Source organism: Botrytis byssoidea (genome assembly GCF_014898295.1).
Source record: "Botrytis byssoidea strain MUCL 94 chromosome Unknown BBYS_032, whole genome shotgun sequence".
In the NCBI taxonomy this organism is placed as follows: domain Eukaryota; kingdom Fungi; phylum Ascomycota; class Leotiomycetes; order Helotiales; family Sclerotiniaceae; genus Botrytis; species Botrytis byssoidea.
In genome coordinates, this window is record NW_024065873.1 from 268,237 (window position 1) to 288,193 (window position 19,957).

At 42.9% G+C, this 19,957-nt stretch overlaps 7 protein-coding genes across 7 annotated transcripts; 4 read left to right on the forward strand and 3 right to left on the reverse strand.

The window, feature by feature from the left end:
• Positions 1 to 1,463: 1,463 nt before the first annotated feature.
• On the forward strand, positions 1,464 to 1,851 carry EAE97_011004 (uncharacterized protein; the record flags this gene model as incomplete). The annotated part of the gene is made up of 2 exons (XM_038881519.1): positions 1,464 to 1,588; positions 1,629 to 1,851. The coding sequence occupies 2 exons, from the start codon at positions 1,464 to 1,466 to the stop codon at positions 1,849 to 1,851; spliced, it is 348 nt and encodes a 115-aa protein (XP_038727678.1).
• A 488-nt stretch (positions 1,852 to 2,339) lies between these two features.
• Positions 2,340 to 3,256, forward strand: EAE97_011005 (uncharacterized protein; the record flags this gene model as incomplete). The annotated part of the gene is made up of 3 exons (XM_038881520.1): positions 2,340 to 2,534; positions 2,755 to 2,881; positions 2,952 to 3,256. 3 exons carry the CDS (start codon positions 2,340 to 2,342, stop codon positions 3,254 to 3,256), a joined length of 627 nt encoding a protein of 208 aa, XP_038727679.1.
• Positions 3,257 to 3,589: 333 nt separating this feature from the next.
• Positions 3,590 to 4,970, reverse strand: EAE97_011006 (uncharacterized protein; the record flags this gene model as incomplete). Its single annotated transcript, XM_038881521.1, has 4 exons — positions 3,590 to 3,595; positions 3,654 to 4,454; positions 4,545 to 4,634; positions 4,929 to 4,970. The coding sequence occupies 4 exons, from the start codon at positions 4,968 to 4,970 to the stop codon at positions 3,590 to 3,592; spliced, it is 939 nt and encodes a 312-aa protein (XP_038727680.1).
• Positions 4,971 to 5,753: 783 nt separating this feature from the next.
• EAE97_011007 (uncharacterized protein) lies at positions 5,754 to 8,663 on the reverse strand (the record flags this gene model as incomplete). Its single annotated transcript, XM_038881522.1, has 1 exon — positions 5,754 to 8,663. One exon carries the CDS (start codon positions 8,661 to 8,663, stop codon positions 5,754 to 5,756), a length of 2,910 nt encoding a protein of 969 aa, XP_038727681.1.
• Positions 8,664 to 9,743: 1,080 nt separating this feature from the next.
• On the reverse strand, positions 9,744 to 15,047 carry EAE97_011008 (uncharacterized protein). The gene is made up of 3 exons (XM_038881523.1): positions 14,677 to 15,047; positions 12,521 to 14,625; positions 9,744 to 12,445 (listed from the first exon to the last, which is right to left on the reverse strand). Exons 1-3 carry the CDS (start codon positions 14,959 to 14,961, stop codon positions 9,973 to 9,975), a joined length of 4,863 nt encoding a protein of 1,620 aa, XP_038727682.1. The 5' UTR covers positions 14,962 to 15,047; the 3' UTR covers positions 9,744 to 9,972.
• A 1,428-nt stretch (positions 15,048 to 16,475) lies between these two features.
• EAE97_011009 (uncharacterized protein) lies at positions 16,476 to 18,074 on the forward strand (the record flags this gene model as incomplete). Its single annotated transcript, XM_038881524.1, has 1 exon — positions 16,476 to 18,074. The coding sequence occupies one exon, from the start codon at positions 16,476 to 16,478 to the stop codon at positions 18,072 to 18,074; it is 1,599 nt and encodes a 532-aa protein (XP_038727683.1).
• A 1,044-nt stretch (positions 18,075 to 19,118) lies between these two features.
• EAE97_011010 (uncharacterized protein) lies at positions 19,119 to 19,704 on the forward strand (the record flags this gene model as incomplete). Its single annotated transcript, XM_038881525.1, has 2 exons — positions 19,119 to 19,196; positions 19,249 to 19,704. The coding sequence occupies 2 exons, from the start codon at positions 19,119 to 19,121 to the stop codon at positions 19,702 to 19,704; spliced, it is 534 nt and encodes a 177-aa protein (XP_038727684.1).
• Between the last annotated feature and the right edge of the window lie 253 nt (positions 19,705 to 19,957).

A 19,957-nucleotide genomic window follows, 5' to 3' on the forward strand; every position in this document is an offset into this window, starting at 1 on the left:
CGATGGCATCTGAATTTGCGACGCAATTTACCTTTACTCAAGGAGTTGGGCGCCGAAGTCTACGGGCGCCTTGTAATTCCAAAACTGCAACTACACACGAGAAAGAATGGCATTGAGGGTTTATACGTCGTACTTGACGATGCATTCTTGAGTGAGATGCAGTCTGTGAGAGTGTATGGCGTAGAAATGGAAGAACTTTTGGTACTGAGATCGGGATGAAAATATGACGACGAAATCATTCGCATCTTCTTCCAGTATTACATCAGATAGATGCTGTAGCCCTGAGCCCTCCCATGGAAAGAAAATTCAACATGTGTACGGCTGAAACAACAATCAAGAATCTCGAGGCCTTTTTCTTCTGAAAAGCTACCAGAGTACAGTGATGTGGCTACATACGGACAAGCAAATTAATTAGAGAGTAATTTCTATCAAGAAACCGTCACTCGAAGTCGCGTTGTAATCTTACATGGCGAGGGTGTTATATTAATGAGCTCGTGACGTTGGATACATAACCCAGAGAGAAGTCCGCCGAAACAAGTTGCCCGCTTGATTCATGGCTCCTGAAAATATCTGGTTTCTCCTTTACTAGATTACTGCAACCCAAACACGGGACTTGCATCTCCAAGGAATCAAGTACTTGTCAACATTACCACCTAAAACGATGGCTGCTTGGGACTTCGAAGTGCCGCAGTGGTCCGGTCGATATATTCTAACACTATCGAGTGATGGAAGAAGACTCAGGAGATTATCAAAATACAGCTATTAGCTCTGTCTGTCACCCAGTCTTGCTTCTTGAGTTGCACACGATATCTTGTTTATAGACTTGATTAACGATAGACTACACACCAAACTGGCAAAGAATGTTGCAATAACTTTATCTTATTTCAGGCCGAGAAACTTCATATACTCCTAGGGATTGGGTTTGCGTTCCACTCTTAAGCTAGGTAATTGTCGATTCCGGACGGATATCGTGAAAAGTATCTCAGCATTTGTATTTTGCAAATAGTAGGTAGCATTGCCGGCCTGGCTGCTACATACTTTGGCTCCAAGGAGTCGACACTCCCAGTTTGATTGGAAGGAAGATCGTGCGTAAGTGGAGAATTGACGTAGAAGAAGGAAGCGATTCAAAGGGGTAATTCGTCATATCGTGAAGAATGATATAATTCTATAACCTAAGCGAAGGAGGGTTGTGGTGAAGTAACCTTATCTTTCTCTAATCGATTATGAATGAAGTTCCGAAACGTACTGCTCCTAGCCTTTGACCTGTTCAAAGTAGCTAAGATTATCAAATCCATGCTTTCCTTAAATTACTATGCCTACCGGATGTTGATGTTTCTCAAAGTGGATTTATGAACGACTTTATGTAGTTAATGTAATGTTTCAATAGCTTTATCCCAGTGAGGTCTGAGAAGCTATGATGTGCGTGACAATCCCGCGCCACACACACTTGAGCTACAGCCACAATGACATCACATGTAGATCCTCAACGCATGCCAGATGAACACAAGGTCAAGTCAGAGTCCAGACTCAATGTATCGATGTCAAAACTGTTCGAGATAGAAATAGATACTTTTGCTAGTAACAAGGGGTCAATTGAAACAACACACTAAGCACATAACCTCCCATAGATATCCGCCCTCAGGAACGCGGATGAAGCCAGATATTCCGGACCGCTCCCGAACCTCTTCCCGTTCCTATTACACTGTGCAGACAAGACTTGGATTCTTGACCCGTCCATCTTTCAATCTAAACCCCTTGCAACTAATATCCACAAATCCACGTGTACATCCATCCGATGAACCTCGATCTCTCACGGTAGAGCAGGCATGGCAATTCCAAGAAATCGATTAGTCAAGCAATGCGATTGTCATGACGTATTGAGATTTCCGATCCCATGTCATGTCATGATGTTGATCCCCTCAACCGATCAATGCTTAAAGCGGGGTAGCTCCCAGAGCACCAGTTACCCTGTTTACAACAACATATGCGTTCCATGACATGACGACTTTGTTTATTTAAACTGTTTTACTACGAATCTACTGCTCAATCTCTTTTATCATCATCTAGATACTTTCTGCCTTTTTAGCTACAATTACCTACCTTTAGTCAAGAAAACAAGCTTTGTAAGTAATCCCTTCCTCCTCAAATCTCTCTCAATATATCTTACACCCCAAACTCAAAACACAATGCAATCTTCACTCCGTCTCCGTCTCCTCACCAGAGTTTCCCGTCCCCAAAACAACAAACTAATCCTCTCATCTCTTCCCAGACAATCCAAACCCCAATACCAATACTTATACCCAATTGCCAAACACAACTTCACCACCACCCACGCAAAAATGTCTTTCAGCAACGCAGATACCGGTTCCAAAGAGGCCGATCCATATAAGGCCAAGAACATTGATACTCCTACTTTGAAAGAGAAGGTTGAGGACTTAAATGAATTTATCGATGCGTGTAAATTCGGTATGATGACTACGCGAGATGGAAAGACGGGCGCGTTGGTGAGCAGATGTATGGCTGTTGCTGCAAAGGTATATGTTTTCTTCTGTTTGTCGTCTTTCACACATTTTAGAAGGGCTGGGATGTCTGTGAAGCCTACTGGGGGTGTTGCAGTATCTGAGATATCGCGAGTTCAGATCAGACATAATGATTTGCCAGCCTGAACCCCTGGACAGATACTCTTCTTTTGCACTCCGTCCCCCGTATTAGCATAGCCATCTCGAGAAACAAAAACTAACAATCCTATCTCAGGAAAATGGAGGAACTACTCTTCTCTTCCACACCAATACCGAATCTGGAAAGACCGATGATTTGGCTACCGATTCCCACATCAACATCTCATTCCTGAATTCCTCTGGCGAATGGGCTTCTGTTTCCGGTATTTTCCCCCCCTCCTCTTCCCCTCTCCCCCAAAACTCCAATCTCAACTAACACCACTCCCACCCCAGGTCTCTCCTCCATCGAAACCGACCGCGAGACCGTCAAGAAATACTACTCCCCCGCCCTCAAAGCCTGGCTCGGCGATCTCGGCGACGGAACTCACGATGGCGGTCCCAACGATCCCCGTATCGGTGTTATCAAGGTCGAGGCCAAGACAGCTACATATGCCGTTGTGCGCAAGAGTATATTGGCACGCGGAGCTGAAGTTGCACAGGGAATCATTACAGGCAAGCCTGCGAGCGTCAATAAGTTGAGGGAGATTAGCGAGAGTGAGATTCAGACTTGGAGGACTAGCCAGGGAATGGTTCAGTAGATGTGACTGGGAGATGAGTTATCTATTCCTATGGTTAGGGATGGGATGTATTACGAATAATGCTATCAATTAATTAATCAATTGCAATGCGAGAAAGCTTTTCAAATTATATTGTCTTAACATTATGTCAATGATACCTTCTGACACGCTTATGATATCCTATGCAGTGTACCAAACAATGCATCCCCAATACTCAGTACCCAAAACTAACGACCTTTGTTACACCTTTGCTACTCCAATCCGATGTATTATACGAACGCCTCCATGTCAAATATCCATAATGCTCCCGAGTCCATACGCCCGCGCCTCGAAGTAGAAGTCCTCATGATACATTTAGAACTATCGAGTGTTAGTGGAAGAATCTCATACTTCCAAACTCGTCGTCAATCCGACTTACCAATTTCAAAGGCGTCCTATTCAGACCTCTAGTAAAGTTACACATCGCTCTCTGTTTCGTTGGCCTCTGCTGTAATCTTCTAAACGCCTCTTGGATATGTCTCGTCTCGACCGGAGTTCTTCCCTCACTTGGCGGATCAAACAATCCTTGCACCTTTCTCTTCTTGCCTGTTTGTTCACCACCGCTCTTCTCCTTACCCAAGTCTTCTTGTTCCTTGATCTTCAAAGCTTCTTCCGTCAATGTCTGCACGATTTCAAAGGTCAGGAACCCGAGGATATCTACAATATCATCGTTAGGTTTAGAATCCGTGACGACGCCAAAGCCGGCCCATTCCTTGAATCGCTTTCCTTTACGGAAGGTAAACGAAGCTTGACGATATTCAGACCAGGTAACATATTCTTCTTTCGTCATGGCCTTGGTGCGTTCGTCGGCTTTCTTGAGACGCTGTAAAGTTGCGTAATTCATTTCTTCCTCGTCTTCATCTTCTTCGTCTTCGCGCTCGGGTACCTCTTGGCTGTATAACGAGGGGACTTCCCATGGGAGACCGACTTTGGCTTTCTTGTTTTTCTTCGTGGTATCTGGGATGGGGGCATTGGCTCCGACGGGTTCGTCACCGGCTCCGATATCTGCGTCGCCGCCCTTTTCGTCCGAGTCTTTGACGTTTTTACGGACGTCTTTCCAGGAAAGAAAGGTTCGGAGACGAGAGACCTTAGCTTGATCGTGGCGAATCAGGAAAATTAAATCGTCGGTGGATATTGAACGACTCCCGCGGCGGGATGCTTGTTCAGTACATTGACGAAGCTGGAAAAGTTAGGGTCATGTGATTTGATTGGAGAGGTGCAAGAATTCCGAGAGAGGAGAGGAGTAATAAGCCTAGAGAGTTCTACTAACCATTTCAATAACTTGTTGTCGAACGATCTCCTCTATCATACCAGTAGTCTCAGATGATGCTTCTGCTGTTTCCCCAGAAACATACATCATCTGTGCAAACCAACGAAGAACCCTGACGTTAGCCATTTTCGAAGCCATATTATTGATAATTTGCTTTCGACACAGCTATTTACAAAAATCAAGATATTCCATCCACCAAAAGAGCCTACAGGCAGAAACCTCGCAAAATCTTATTCACTATGACTGAGAAGCGAACACCTCACCGCCAGCAATCACTTGATATAGCCTCACAATCACCCTTCCGAATCCAAACCCATTGCCAATTCCCAAGGCATTGCCAATAAAGAAATCGAACATGACTGTTCAAACAAAGGAGCAACTGACCTGCTGGATCTCCGTCTTGTACTTTGCCGTTTTGTCCGTCATTTTGGCAACCTTTCACTACTACCCAAATGCAATCCTTCTCTTTCTGACACCTCTATCCACACAGAGGGAATTCACCAAATATCCAATGATCTGTCAAAATAATGATAGAATTGATTCAGACTTCAAGTTGATAATTCTGTACATAAACCAGATAGTGAATGATGAAAGACTAAAACCAGTTCGGAGTGATTGGAATGTTGGAGTTAATGATTATGACTAAGAAATTCTAGGCGGTCAATTGTGTTTTGCTGGGCAGAAAGAATGCACGTGATTCACAGTATCCTTGCATCGGACAGTCAGTACCCCCACTCCGGGGTAGTGGGGTCTTGCTGCAAAGAAAAAGTTAAAAATTGTTTATTGGAGAGACTTTCCTCTCTCACATGCACACAATCCTTTTTTATATGGTAATACCATTTCAAACTACAAATTCCCAAGATTATCCTTGTCTATCAGACACTCAAAGGATGGACACTCATATTGCTATACAAAGTCCAATGGTCACATAAAACAATGATATCAATATTAGATCGAGTGGCATATGATCTAAAGATACAGCTAGGAAGGAGGGAATAATGGCTCATGTAAATGGAAAATAGGTAATTTGGCTAGCAACCTACAATGCATATCCATCCTCCCAATAACACCAATGCTTTTCAACTCGAATATCATCGAAAACTCCGTTACCAAAAACTCCTATCCCTCCCCTTCATCATATCAAACAGAATATGAAGCTAATATGCCACCAGATTAACTCCCCAATAAAACTCAATATCAACTCGGGATTCAAAACCCCTGCGGTCCCTTTCCATCTACGCCTCCAGTTCTGAAGAACTCTGTTACCACGCCAATCGCATAGCATCCACTGCCGACAATGGCACCGCCTAATAATACTCTCTTTGCCTTGCCAGGCTTCTTGCTCTTAATTTCCGAGTGATCTTTCCAGGAAGATTTACCACTGAATACCGGTTCCTCACGTCGAACGTCAACGTTTGATTTGAACGGTGTTTCTGCTGATTCTGGCAAATCATGATTCACAAAACCAGTAGGACTGGCAAATCGTGCAGTTGCTACCTGCATACCATCTATTGGATTTGTTGTGTTATTCTTCAGATCAGCCTGCGAGGACGAGCGTCTTGATGGTCGTACTTTTCGGAATACAAGAACATCACCACTTCCGGATACAATCTCGTAACCCTCAGCCTGCAATGGTTGGAAGTGTGGGAAGAACTTCGCGGGGTTAGACAATCGAAGGAGAACCTCTGCAGGAGTCAAAGCTGATGCCGTATCAGTCACAATAGATGTTGTTTCAGCGATATTAATAGACTGCATTGTCGGATCGTAAGCCAAAACCTTATAAGTAGTTGGCTCAGGGCCCGACGCGGGCTTTTCTCCGGGTGAACTTGCAGCTGGTGCATCATTTGTAGGTACTTGACGATGTTTGGAGCCAATCTTTCCATAAGTATCTTCATAGATATCTCGGATTTCGCGAACCAGATCTTTGTCCTTACCAGATTGTTTTCTGGGCTTTCCATAAGATGAAACATATACCGATAAATCTCCTTCGCCTTGGTTTGCGCATTCCTCTTTATATGACGTCTCTAAGCCTTGAGGTACCTTCGAGTACGGATCAGTTTCTGCTATTGCTTTGGGCAAATTGGGCTGAAGAGATTTTGGCTTTGTCGCAGATCGATCCAAGGATGTTTGAAGTCTTGGTGTGTTTAGGTTACGAGAAAATGCTTCTTTCGAGCCAAAACCTTCAATATATTCCTTCTCAGCATTTTGAACAGATTGCTTGACCTCCATTGAATAAGAGAGCTCTAGTCCCTTGGGTGATTTGTCATAACCCCAAGCATCTTTAGACACTGTTGGCATCAGTTCTCCTGTGCCGTCTTTTTGTTGTGACCAAGACTTTTCAAATTCTTCTGGAAAATCCCGAACAAAGTTTCCTGTGACTTTTCGTTTCTCGACTTGTCCTACATTCTCATGATCTTTTTGACTAAGGGTCTCTGAACTTTCCACAGCCTTGGAGGCAGAGAGGTCGGGGGTTTCCTGTATCTTGGCTTGTGTCTGTCCTTTCGATTTCTGCTCCGAGGCAATGTCTTGAGCGTACTTGATTACATTTTGATGAGCTTCCTCAAAAGCTTTTTCCAGTTGCTCTCTCTTAGCGGACTTCTCTTCAAGGGTTTCTTTCTTTGTACTCTTGATTATACCCGAAGCAGCGCGAATATCACTTGCTCGAAGCAGGTCAAGATCCTCTCTCGTATCTGGCTCCGGGTATTTGCGCGAGAATTTTGAGGACAGCGAAGTTTTTGTCTCTACATTATTTTCTGATGAACTCGTGCCAGAAATCTCGGACTCGGAGCTAGGATGTTGGGTGATTTTTGCTTGCTTCTGATCATACTCTTTCAATGCTTCACGTGTCTGATCAGGGCTCTCGGGAAACTTTCCATCGGGCTCATTATAACGAAACGATCCATAAGAATTATCCGCATCATAATCTTTCAAACTTTCTCGAACTGCATCTGGTTTTTCGGAGAGTTTTCCATCCGGCTCATTATATCGGAAGGATCCGTATGAATTGCTTGTATCATATTCCTTCAACGATTCTTGCACTGCATCTGGCTTCTCAGGAAACTTTCCATCAGGCTCATTATAACGAAACGATCCGTAAGAAGTATCGGCATCATAATCTTTCAAACTCTCTCGGACCGAATCTGGCTTTTCGGGCAACTTTCCATCAGGTTCATTGTGACGGAAGAAACCATAAGTTGTGTGTGAATCATAATCTTTCAATGATTCCTGGACACAATCTGGTTGCTCTGGGAGCTTTCCGTCAGGCTCTCTATATCGAAAAGCATTATAAGACGTACAACTGTCATAAACTCTGAGTCCCTCTTGAACTGGATCAGCCTTTTGTGACGGTTGTCCGTCCGGTTCGTTATGAAAAAATGCCTTGTATCCTTTGCTTTCGTATTCCTTCAGAGATTCCCGTACAGAGTCAGGTTGCTCGGGAAATTTTCCATCAGGTTCATTGTACATGAATGGTTTGTTATAGGCATCAATATCAGCCTGAGTGGCATCATCTGGCGGAACTAGATTTTGAAATCGCTGACGATATCCCTTAAACTTCGTTACCGGAATCTTTACAGCCTTTTCATTTCTAAACACCTTTCGATTCGTGATTGGGTCTATCTGGTAGTTCTCATTTTCCAGCTCGAATTCATTGTCTAATTGGTTTTTGGACTTGAGATTTTTCCAGTATGCTTCGTCAGCTTGCGATAATCGGATTGATTCCACACCACCATCCGTACCTTCAACATCCGCTTTGAATGTGTACTTGGAGCGGGCGGGAGAAAAATAGATTGTTTTGCTGCGCATAAAGTTATGCATGGCACGTTTGTAGTCCGGAACACGCTCATCACTCTTAACACTTTTGGCCTCGACATATTTCTGCTTTAAGAGTCGATGACGGCGATTGAGCTCTTTTTCAAACCCATGTTCAAGGTGTGAAGACCAATAACCCATTCGAAATGCTCGTGTTTGATTGTGCGGACCTCGATTTGACAATAACCCTTGTGTGTTGTGCCAACTACGATTCGAGATTCGGAGTAGATTGGTAGAGGTAGAAATAGATCCATATCGAATCAGAGGAGACGTGGTCTGCGAGACCGAGGTGGTGAGCTGGGACAGCATCTCGAAGAATTATTCCGATCGTATCATGCTCGGGGACCTAAATAAGGTTTAACAAGATGACATACATTCAGGGACAATTATACTCACGAATAAAGTTTCATTCAACTCAGCCTTTAAAGTTGGCTATTTGGCAGGAGTTGCGTTGAAGTAGGTAAATTCAAGTGAAATGTTATAATCAAAAGATGATGCTATTTAAGTTAGAATGGCGAACTTATCGGAATGGGACTTTTGACAAAACAATAAGAGCTTTCGGACCATTGGAGTAACTTTAAACAAGGAAATCACCTCTGAATATCAAAAGCCCTTTTGTACATGGAAATGAAGTGTCAAAAGGAAAAACACAAAGGATAGTGCAGTGATATTTAAACCAAGAGCTGAGAACTTACCAGATTGGTTGCTTTATTCCGGTGCTTGTTGGATGGATGAATGGATGGACGGAAGGAAGGAAACTTTGGTTTCCTTTCTTTTGCTTGTGATTGATTGATTGATTGACCAATATGAACTGATTAGATACCGAATCAAATCAAATCAACAAATGAAGTAAGCGCGTATGATACGATTGCAAATAGCCAACGGAAAAACTCTCTCATGTATCTCTCTTCTTCGTTTAACTCGCAGTGAGGCCTCAGTATATCGATATCGATACCAGAAAGGAAAGCAAGTGAGGACGTGAGTGAGAAGAAGAGGAAGAAGAGGAGGAAGAGGAAAGCATCAGTTGATAACCTACCTCTACCTTAATCAATAAGAGAATAGCTCAAAGGCTGAGTATGGCTCGGTATAGGTAGCATGCGGGTATGTCCACCACCCATTCATGCACTTTGGTTGCGGGGTAATACGATTAGGGGATCCACTATGGATGCTAACCCCGAGGTTTCCCGAGCTGGATGGAGGAAGTGTCAGGGTGTTCCAGGGTGCTTCCCTTGTGTCTGGCTGGTGCACGGCCTTTCCCGCGCGGGAGAAAGTTGGTTGGTTGGCTGTTGGCTATTGGTGGGGTGATGTGCCTGAGGCATCATTGGAGATCACATGCCCAAGCTGGTAGGAAGATTGATATTACAATTTCTCTCCTGATGTTGAACATTCAACTAATAAGTACTTGAATTGGATATTTACAATGGAAATATGAATATGTCATCTGAATATCATTTATTCTCATTACAAATTGAAGAGTAGATCTCCTCGTCATTAATCTCTCTTTTCCAAACCCAAACATTTCAAATTCCTCTTCTCTCATCTAGAACCTAATAAGCTACCATAACATACTTTCACCCATCTCTTTAGTCTATATTTTCCTCTTCCCACATCAAACAACCTAACGACCATAGTTAAAAGCACAACGACACAATGGACATGAGCTCTGGTTACTGCTCGCGAACCATTTAAACAGACATTGTCCATGGAATGTGTTCTTACAAGTTCCACACTTCTTATCCGGCGTTTTCTTGTCGCTCGATATGATACTGTAACAGATAGCACATTCGGTGTGTCCTTTAAGACTACCCTCAACATTACGACGGAAAGTAGTCAGTCCATCGATCAGACTACCGTTTGAGAATGTGATAGCACCCTGAACGATGAGTAGCCAACTCCTCCATTTCTTTTCTGGTACAGCAACACGATTGATGCCCTCGACTTTAACATTGTAGAAAGGATAATTGGATGGAAATCGAATGGCGATTTGTATGCTAGTATCATCGATTTCGTAGCTGGCGAAGATGGAACGTGCGCTCTTCGACGTTTTTATCTCGAGCTCTTTCTCGCCTCCTTCTTTAGCCTCCTTTGAAGTTGCCCATTCATCAATTTCATCAAGTTTGTCAGAAATCAGAAGTGGAGTGAAGTATTTCTCTGTCCATGTCTCAACTGCTTGACGGGTCTGTTTGGATTGACAGTCAGAAAACCAAGCCTTTGCAAGATCACCAGTGTGTCTAAGACATAAATGATATAGATGAATGAGAAGCCATTGGAAATTTCGCTCGTTTGTTTCACTGTCTGCTAGTGATGTGTCGTATGCGCGAATATATGATTCATCAAAATGTGCTTTTTCAAGGTTGAGAGGCGTACCATCTGAATGGCCTAACACATCGAACAAAAACGTTAAGAATGATCCAAGACAGTTTTCCGACTGGAGGTGATTGCAATAGTCTTTGCGCACTTTCCAAGACGCTGTACTAAACGCATCATAAACTAAATGCCACGAAAGTAAATAGCTACGAATCGAGGGAGGAAATTCTGCGAGCTCTTCGTCATCAAAGTTTCGAATAGATGGTGCGTCTAACAGAAGAGATAGTAATTCTTCTGGCAATTGCGCATCTTTCTTTTCAAGAAGGGCATTGACCGAGATTTCCTCTTGCTCTGCAGGAATGGCCCGATGAAGAACACTAAATGCTGCAGATTGCACCATCCTATTCTCTGAAGCTACCAAGGGGTAGAACTCGGAGATGTCATTAATGTGACTTGAAGGTATATTAATTACTAGCCGCGACAAAATATTATCAACAAACTCGACTGGTTGCGTTGATTTAGATCTGGGTAACTTGGTGAGTTTGATCAAACAATGAGATGCAGTCTCCCCATGTTGAGCTCGGGCATCCTCAAGGTCATCGTTGGCACCTTGCAAGCTTTGTAAATTTGAGAACAGTTTTAAAGACATCCCCATCATGGGGAGCTTTTGATCTTGATGATCTTCATTTTCCATCGATTTCCAAATTTTGATGCAGAACTCGAGGGTCTTCTCCCAGTACGATCCGTAGACTGATTTGATCGCCGGAAGCAACTTTTGTAGAGCAAGACAAGACTCAGAAGAGAGCTGATAATCCGTGTCTGAAATCTCCGGGGTCCATGAAAGAATTTGCTTGACCGCAAACACTAATCGATTTTGTGCAACAGGAAGATCATCATTGTTGTACACAGATAATGTTGCGTTCAGAAGAACTAGTCGACCGAGAGTTTTTTCAGACTGAGCATCGGCACTAGCAACATCACTGATGATCCGGTTGCAAAGGTTGCTGACAAGCTGGCTAGTACTGAGGGTCTCGTGAAGCCCTGTCAAGATGGCAACAGCCCCTAGGATGTTCGATGTAGATGATTTGAAAATTTCAAGGCTGGAGATCCATTCTTCGCCTCCCACTTGCCATCCATGTTGTTCAACAAGTTTGGGTAGTAGATGGCTCAACACACGAGCCGAGTAGAACGACGTAGATGTATCACAGCAAGAAGCATTTATCAGCTTTGAAATAAGGATATGGACAACACCCGAAAATTCAAGGGGTGACTTCGACTCAAAACCATCTTGCCAAGCTTTCGAGTGTAGTACGATGAATGACCATGAATCTTGATATATCCGGTCCACAAAATCGCGCACGCCAGCAATAGCTTTTTCCGATGATAACACGAAAAGCTTGTTGTTCTCTAGTAGATCAAGCTGGTCATTGGCAAGTTCCACAGTCAAGCACATGAGATATATAATCTCGACAAGAGCATCCTTTGATAAGCGATCAGGATGGTCTCGAATTAAATGTGCCGAATACATTGCCATTCTGAGAGCTACAGAATAGCCATCTAGATCTCTGCCGGAGCGAATACAATTACTACCACTTTGTGCACGCGCCAAGAATACAGCTCCCGCAAATGGTCTCATCACTCCCAAAGTAGGATTTGGTGCCTGATCCAATAGAGGGGCTAAAGCTTCAGACCATTTAGTTGCACTTGGAAAGAGTTCGGGATGGTGCGAACTATCGTCTAAAGTGCTGATAACCGCTTCAGCCTGTTGGACAAGTGTATCGATACTAAAAATAAACATCAGTCATTGCTCCCCCAAATAATTACTAATTGCGGTTAATGATTTCAAGGATTATACTCACGTCAGTGATTGAGGACTTGCGTTTTCCAGATTTTCCTTGAGTATATGAACTACAGAAGAAGTAGTGACACCACTTTCATTGTCGACTACCGATCGTAGATTCATAGCCCGTTTACCAAGCTCAGAATCTGAGAGTTCTGTCAATGCCAAAAGCTTCGTGATTAAATCTACGTGCGCCTCTCCATCTCGAATAGCTTCAGGTCGTCTTTTGGATAGTAATTCGAGTGCCTGAAAGACAAGATTTACATTGGGGTTAGAAGCATTTAGTACAGAAATCAGGCTTTGGAGCAATAACTTTTCTGTGGGTTTGGAGAAGCCATTATATATTACTGCCGCTTCGAACAGTGCCCATTCCTCATTATTACCTTCAACCACATCACAGGAAGTCTCAAGAAGAACATCTTGGAGAGCTTGGTCATCACGAACCAAATCCGAAATTTCATTCAAAGATATCAGAGCTGTGATCGTTTTCTGTCGCTGTAAATTTCTGGGGGTCGATAGCAGAGCATCAATAGCCGTCTGCCAGATACTCTTGTAAGAGTCTTGCTGCCCAGGAATTAAACGAAATTGGTCTAAAGCTGAAGATAAGTATGAAGATGATGGCGACAAAAGAAATTTAGGAAGATGGGTTTCCATAAACGACTTAACGGCTTCCAAAACTGAGGGAGAAGCTTCCAATAGCTGCGGAGAGTATCTCAGTGTTGATTCTAATACTGCCCCAGCCGAGTACGGTTTCCCGTTCCTGTTGATAACTACTTGGAGAGTACAATCTATGATATTGCTCGACGGTTGAAGGAGTGGGTTTTGATCAGCTGTAAGATCCTTCAGTTTGAAGACTTCAGACAGAAGTGAAAACCACCGGTGGCCTTCAGCCATGACAGCATCTTGAGAAGACGAATAGTCTTTAGATTGCTCTGGCATTGATGTTTGAATTCTTATAATAAAATTTTGGGCGAGCTTCTGCCATTCTTCGGCAAGGGAATTTTGTAAGTTGGAGTTCTTCGCTAGGCTAGAGATAAAAGCAGATATAGTTGAAGATGGCGTATTGTTTCTGATGAGCCACTCGGAAGTTTCTGGGGATGGATGTAAATATTGCTCAAACATGGGATATGTAGATTTCTGGACAATTTCCGCTTGCTGAGAACTTGACAGGTTTACGATGCAGATGTTGGATGTTTCTCTGTAAGCAAGCCATGCTTCTGAAGAGTTGGCCCTACCCTCCTCCCTCTGGTTGATACTCTTGCGAAATACATCCAAAAACTCCAGGATAGAATTGGGGTTTTGAGGCAGAACATCTATTGGTAAAATTGCCACAAGAGCTCTCAATGTTTGCCAATAAGCAGGGGAAGAGCCTTGTGAGCCCTTTTGAACAAAAGAGATCAGATCGCCTGTAGCAGTAGATCGTTTAGCCTTATATGCAGAAGTCCATACTTGAGGAAATTTTTTGGTTAGTTGGTGCAAAGTCTCCAATAGTTGCAAAGCAGATGTTAATTGAGAAGATTTCAATGCCTCAGATACGAATGCACGACTGATAGTCTCAAGGTTGTTCTCGACCAGTTGAGTTTGCTTCTCTAGGCAAAGCACGAGTAATTTATCGGTACTTTTTCTTGCGGAAGCGTCTTCGCATGATGCCAGCGTCCATAGTTTTTTGTTGCCGAAAATTACCTTTTCATACCTGTCTTGATGCTTAAGCATATCATCATCACCTAGCTTGGCTAGCAGATTGGCGAGAAGGGATACACTGGCGCTATTCACACGGAAGTACTTTTCGTTTGCTTCTTCTGTCGGGACAGATCTTTCGTCACTCAAAGTATTAGGAGTCTCATTCAAGGCTTCTTCGGTGTAGTCGAGGATCTCATTCTGGCAACGCTTCCAAAATAGATTCATTTTAGCATCCGTATCGAGGAAAGATGTTAGACCATCCATCGCTGATCGTGCCACTGCCCGGTCTCTATCGTATGTTCCTGCCAGCCAACTTCCTACTACTCTGGGTATATATCTTTCCATTCTTTTCCGGGCTGATTTTAGAAGCTCATACTGTATGCTGTGAGATAGCTCGCGAACACGACGTGAATTATCTATGGAAATCCTAGGATAGACATCGACCTGTATTTTGTGTTAGCAGAAGCACTCTAAGATTCTGTCGGCGCATCCTACCCAAGCTTCTAAAATTGCTTCTTCAGTGCCTCCTTGCTCGTTTGGCTGATTCTGAACGAACGCTCGCAAATCCTCGAGAGCTTTCGACTTTGTTGTAGCGTCTTTCTTTGAAAGATTCTTGAATGACAGAATGACGTTTGCATTACTGATGGAAGAGAAGTCTGATGGTTCTGTAAGGTATGATAATCTGGTGGCTTTTGTGGTAAAGCCAAACCCGAAGCCGGCGCCAGCGGCAGTTGAAGCACGAGTGCTAGAAGCCTGCGATTTGAATTGTCGTTTGCCCATATTATGCAGACGTTTCAATGAAGAAAAGGTTACAAAATTAGTCTGTATGAAGTATGAGGATTATCTGCTCTTGTTTTTGTATGGAGGGGAGAGATATGTTTACAAGTCGGGTAGTGGAGAAATTTCAAAGGCGGAACAATCAATGACGGAATTGAAGTGGTGGTGGGGTGGTTGTTCAGATAGAAATTGACCAATAATCTGGTTGCAATGTGCTTAGTAATCTAGCTGTAATGGGATTAATGCAGCCCTAGAGCTTTTAGAGCCACAAGATAAATAATTCTGCCTATTTAGAACTAGTCAGGCGGTCAGACGACGGTTTTCGGCTGCACGAGAATCGACGTGATGATGTATGATGCCAATCAGTTGTGGTCAAGATACGAAACGCAAGCTTCAGTATATTTGTGAGTTCACTGATACAACGTCGGAAGGATAATATTCTTATAAAAGTTCAACAAGAAGTTTGAGATTACCTTGCACTCATCGGTGAAGTTCATTATCCTTCATAAATGAATATCTCGGCACTTTTGCGGATACCTTACCTCTTCAAAGGTTACATCATATATTGGCGAAAATGGCACCTTTATCCAGATCCCACTGGAAAAATGTGAGATAATACTGCTTCATGAGACGAGGTAGTATCAAAATATGAGAAGAGATTGATTGCGGAGAGCTTGGATGATACCAACGTGGTGTTGGGTTACGGGAAGGGTTGCTTCGTTGAGTGTCTTGGCCATGCCGATGCTCGAAATTCTAGGTAATCGATTGCTCTTGTAAGAAGTATGTATTATGGATTGTCCGGCTGAAAGTATTATGCATCGTCCGACTGATTCGGAAGTTGTAGTTGCATGTTAGTGGCATGATATATGTATGGATGGGTTTCAACAACTTTGAGATCTAGAAATGGCATGATGGGGAGGAACATAAATTTTATTCCAAGACAAAGGAAGAACATCAGTCTATGATTTTCTCCCACGATTGTTTTCACAAATATGATATTCATTGGCACAAGGCCACATGGTATCAATTATTCTTTGGAGGGTATGAAGGGGCTTGTTATGGTTTCGTAGTTGCCAATTATGGCCGTGAAGCATTTGTTAATGGGCGTGGTTGCTCAAGGGATATAACTCAGTAGTGATAAGTGAGCCTTCTAATTCGAGCGAGTGCAATCAAAGGTTCCATACATATTTTCCCATTCTCTATTTACAAGTTTCCTTCTGACAATTTACTTCTCATCATAACAAACATTCAACACATTCATTATAAGCTTGCAATAGCATACTTACCACTCATTCGCCAACTCCATTCGTTAATGATGCTTCTAAAATAGGTAAGACTTACTTGTTCAGTATGACTTCTCATCTTGCTAATTGTAATGTTCCAATAGAAACAAGACTCTTTAAATTTATATCCCACGATATCTACTATATAACAGCAACAGGAATCCAGCATTGCAAAAGTTAACCCTCGTGCTCCAGTACCTTGTGTATATAGAGTTCCGCCCCAAAATCAAAGCCATGGTTCGCTTCACTAGGTTCTTTAAGCCATCAAAGGAATCACAAGGGGAACCTAAAAGACCACTTTCATCAGCTGCGCCTTCTGTTGAGAACCGTGTTGAGCACTCAACCGAAGATGGCGATAAAGCTTCAGTAACGATTACAGATGTTACAGCCATGCAAAATAGCACCTTTAATAATGCGAAAAGAAATGTTTCATTTAAAACCACGGTTTCGATTGAAAATGAAGAGAATGGCCGCAAACTCAGTGTCCCTAAAAATAGAGAGCGTGGGAAGATTGAAGAGCCTACTACTATGTCGAATTGCGAAGTGTGTCATAAAACCAAAATGAAGATCGACCCTGCAACACGAAATTGTGATCGAAGGCTCAAGAATTGCGTTAAATTCTTAACAATGCGTGCTAATGGCGAGCATGTAGGGGATTACCGTTTGCGAGACGGTGGCACACATAAGTTGCCTAACAAGCTTCGATCCTTGCGGAAATTCTTGAGCAAACACTTCACTATAATAGAGAAGTCCGTTGCGAGAAAGAGGCCTGTCTCTCAAGTATTGAGGCAACATATAGATCAGAATCTCACTGCGGATTACTTATTCGAAATTCGAACTTTAAACCAAGACACTGAGAACGGAAAAAGGTGGCACTCATATTTCTGGGTTCCTAGAAATTGGGATCCAGACAGCCCAAAGCCATGCTCTGGGATATGCAATAATCTCTTTTGGAGGTACTATGGTGGACCTTTTGAAGTCTATCCGGGACATTTCTTTTGTCCAATGGATGAGATCAGAAATCGCCACAATGCATGCAGAACAGTGGAGGGCACAGCAGCTATAAAAGACTTCCGTCTCCTTCATAATGTCGATTCGATTAATGTTCACATGAGATGCCGATGCACTAGAGGAGGAAAAAATAGCCTTGACCAGAGCTGGAATGTACGATTATATCAGCGAATGTCGGAAACAGAAAAGAGGAGGGAGAGAGAGGCGAGAGATCTGGAAAGGTGGGCTGGTACCAAGTCTAATGACAATCGAAAGTCGGGGGCGAAGTTGAAGGAGAATTATGAGTCGAGCTCGTGGGCAAATCCTGGTCTTCAATTTGATTCCTTAACAGATGACACCAGACTAGTCATTGAAGAAGCTGATAGAACAGCGAAGAAGAGTAAGGATAAGGAAGATCATACTAAGCCACTGGAAGGCGAGAATGGCTTACCAAGAATCAAGGAGGAGACCAACACAAAACCCCAGACTGAACTCGTGAGTAATGTCAAATTTTCAGGAAATTTTAATGAAAATATTGCATTCGATGATTATGGAGCTTCTCAGGCCATCGGCTTAGAGGGATCAGAAAGAATCCGGGAACCACAACCTTCCGTAACTCAAGATGAGAGCATTTTAACAACTGGCTCTGGGACTGGTAGAGACAGAGATGCAGACAGAGGAAAGCAAATCCAAGAACCCCGATCTTCAGAAGGTCAAGATGAGAGGACTTTAGCTGCTGGCTCTGAGTCTCCTCAAAACGCCATTCCAGAATGGGCAAACGAATTTATGAACTGGCATCAAGACGAGATTACTTCAGGCACTCGACCTGTCTCTTCAGAATAATAATTAATGGATGGAATAAACTTGAATAATAGCGAGCGAATTTGAATGTATTTCAGCCTTAGTCAGAATATAACACAGCGCGTTTTATAATCCATTGATTCTGCAATTTTGAGTACTGACTTCTTGTGGTAAGGCTGCGTACCCTTTCCATGCGTGATTTGGTGTATATGTATCCCATAAAGTGACTGCGAGATGATGTTGAGAAGATTCTTGGTAGATATCTAGATGAGATTTTGTGAAATAGGATTCACTATCACAATCTTGTGTGCAGGTATTCAACTAACGAAATTTTGATGGGCGTAAGTTAAAGTCAATTTGACGGATACTTCTCACAGAATGTACTGTTCTGGGGGCACTTGAAGAGGAAAATAACTTTTTTTCCTTTCGAATCCTGAAGAGAAATCATATCTGCACAAGAAATGCGTGACCTGACCCACTTGCTGGCTCTTATGTATTCGAGCATGTGGTGAATGTGATCATTCATTCCAAGGTTGCTTTAGTGAAATACTGATTAGGTAAGATGGGTATCTGTAGTGTGTTTAATACCAAATGTCGGCTGGAATTTCACTAGATAGTTGGGACTTGGGGGATCGGCAATGCCATGAGATAATTGATACCTGGTGTACGGGGACATTGAGGCACTAGTGTATGGATTAACTATGGCACCCTTTTTGATGATATGGATATCTTAGCAGATGTAATCTTCATGTAGACAAAAGCAACCGAATCCAGAGAATTATGTGATTGTTGAAGTTGTATAAGGATGCAACGTAGCGATTGAGAATGGAAGTTTTATATAATTCTGAAATGTCGAATGGTGTCCATCTTGATTTCGGAACTCACACTAAGACCTCCAAGATCTATGTAATATCTTCCTTGTGGAGGGTTAGTGTCAAATCTAGCGTGCGAATTTGTATTTTGGTGACGATGCTAGGAAAAGACCAGCAGACGCGTTTTATCCTTATATAATCATCAACCTCACATGTATCTCTTGGAAACACGTACACGTACAATTTCCACAGATCTGAAATTCGACTTTCAAACATGATTGAAGTCAAAGATAGTGATCATATAGCACGCTTAGATGCAATTCGCAAGGTATTTTTGCATCATTTTGAGGAAGTAAGTATATTGTATCTCGGCACACTCATTCTTAACTAAGACGATCTACCAGGCGCGCGACATTCTTCCTCCAGGAATTGAGCAAGTCGAAGAAATGAGAAAGAGACTACCTCTCGTGCGCTATTACGGAGATCTACCAGAAATGGATGACCCTTGGTTTCCATTTCTATTCGCAGCTTTCCATAGAAGAATCGTCCATAAACCACCATATGCTCTCGAACGTCTCGGGCCGCTTATGCGCAGAACGCAGTATTTGGTTCGAGTGGAGATTGGCTACAGGGCCATATTCCTAGTCCAGTCCGTTGACGACAACGGCCGTCTGGTTTTCGTAGAGATTGACCGACACCTTTTAAGTCGTCCGTTGGAACCTGCGGTGTTGCCGGAATGGCTTCAGGGTATGTTTGTTCCTAATGTTGGGAAGGAGTTGGAGTGGGCGTGTGTGGATTGGGGATATAAGTCTCTATTTAGGTGTAGTTCCTGGTCGAAGGCAGGAACATCTTGGTGGTAATCATATCGATTCATTTAAAGAAAAGTAACCTGAAGGAAGGTTATTTCAAAAACGGAAATCTGGGGAACAGCGGTAATTTTGGTAAAGGAATTGTGATTGGCATTACAGAATCTAAAGGGACTATACCGGCATAAGGCTCTAGGCATTGGAAATGTAATTTTAGATCTACTTGAAAGTATCTCAGGTTTTTCTTCTTTCGTTTCCATTCCATTGTTGAACCTGTCTCTTGCTTGACTTCATTTTGTCAGTCTTT

Coding starts and splice junctions, on each gene's coding strand:
- EAE97_011008 (XM_038881523.1), bottom strand. CDS start 14,961: ATGGGCAAACGACAATTCAAATCGCAGGCTTCTAGCACTCGTGCTTCA. Junction 14,626..14,676: donor AAGCAATTTTAGAAGCTTGG/GTAGGATGCGCC, acceptor CACAAAATACAG/GTCGATGTCTATCCTAGGAT. Junction 12,446..12,520: donor GCAAGTCCTCAATCACTGAC/GTGAGTATAATC, acceptor GTTTATTTTTAG/TATCGATACACTTGTCCAAC.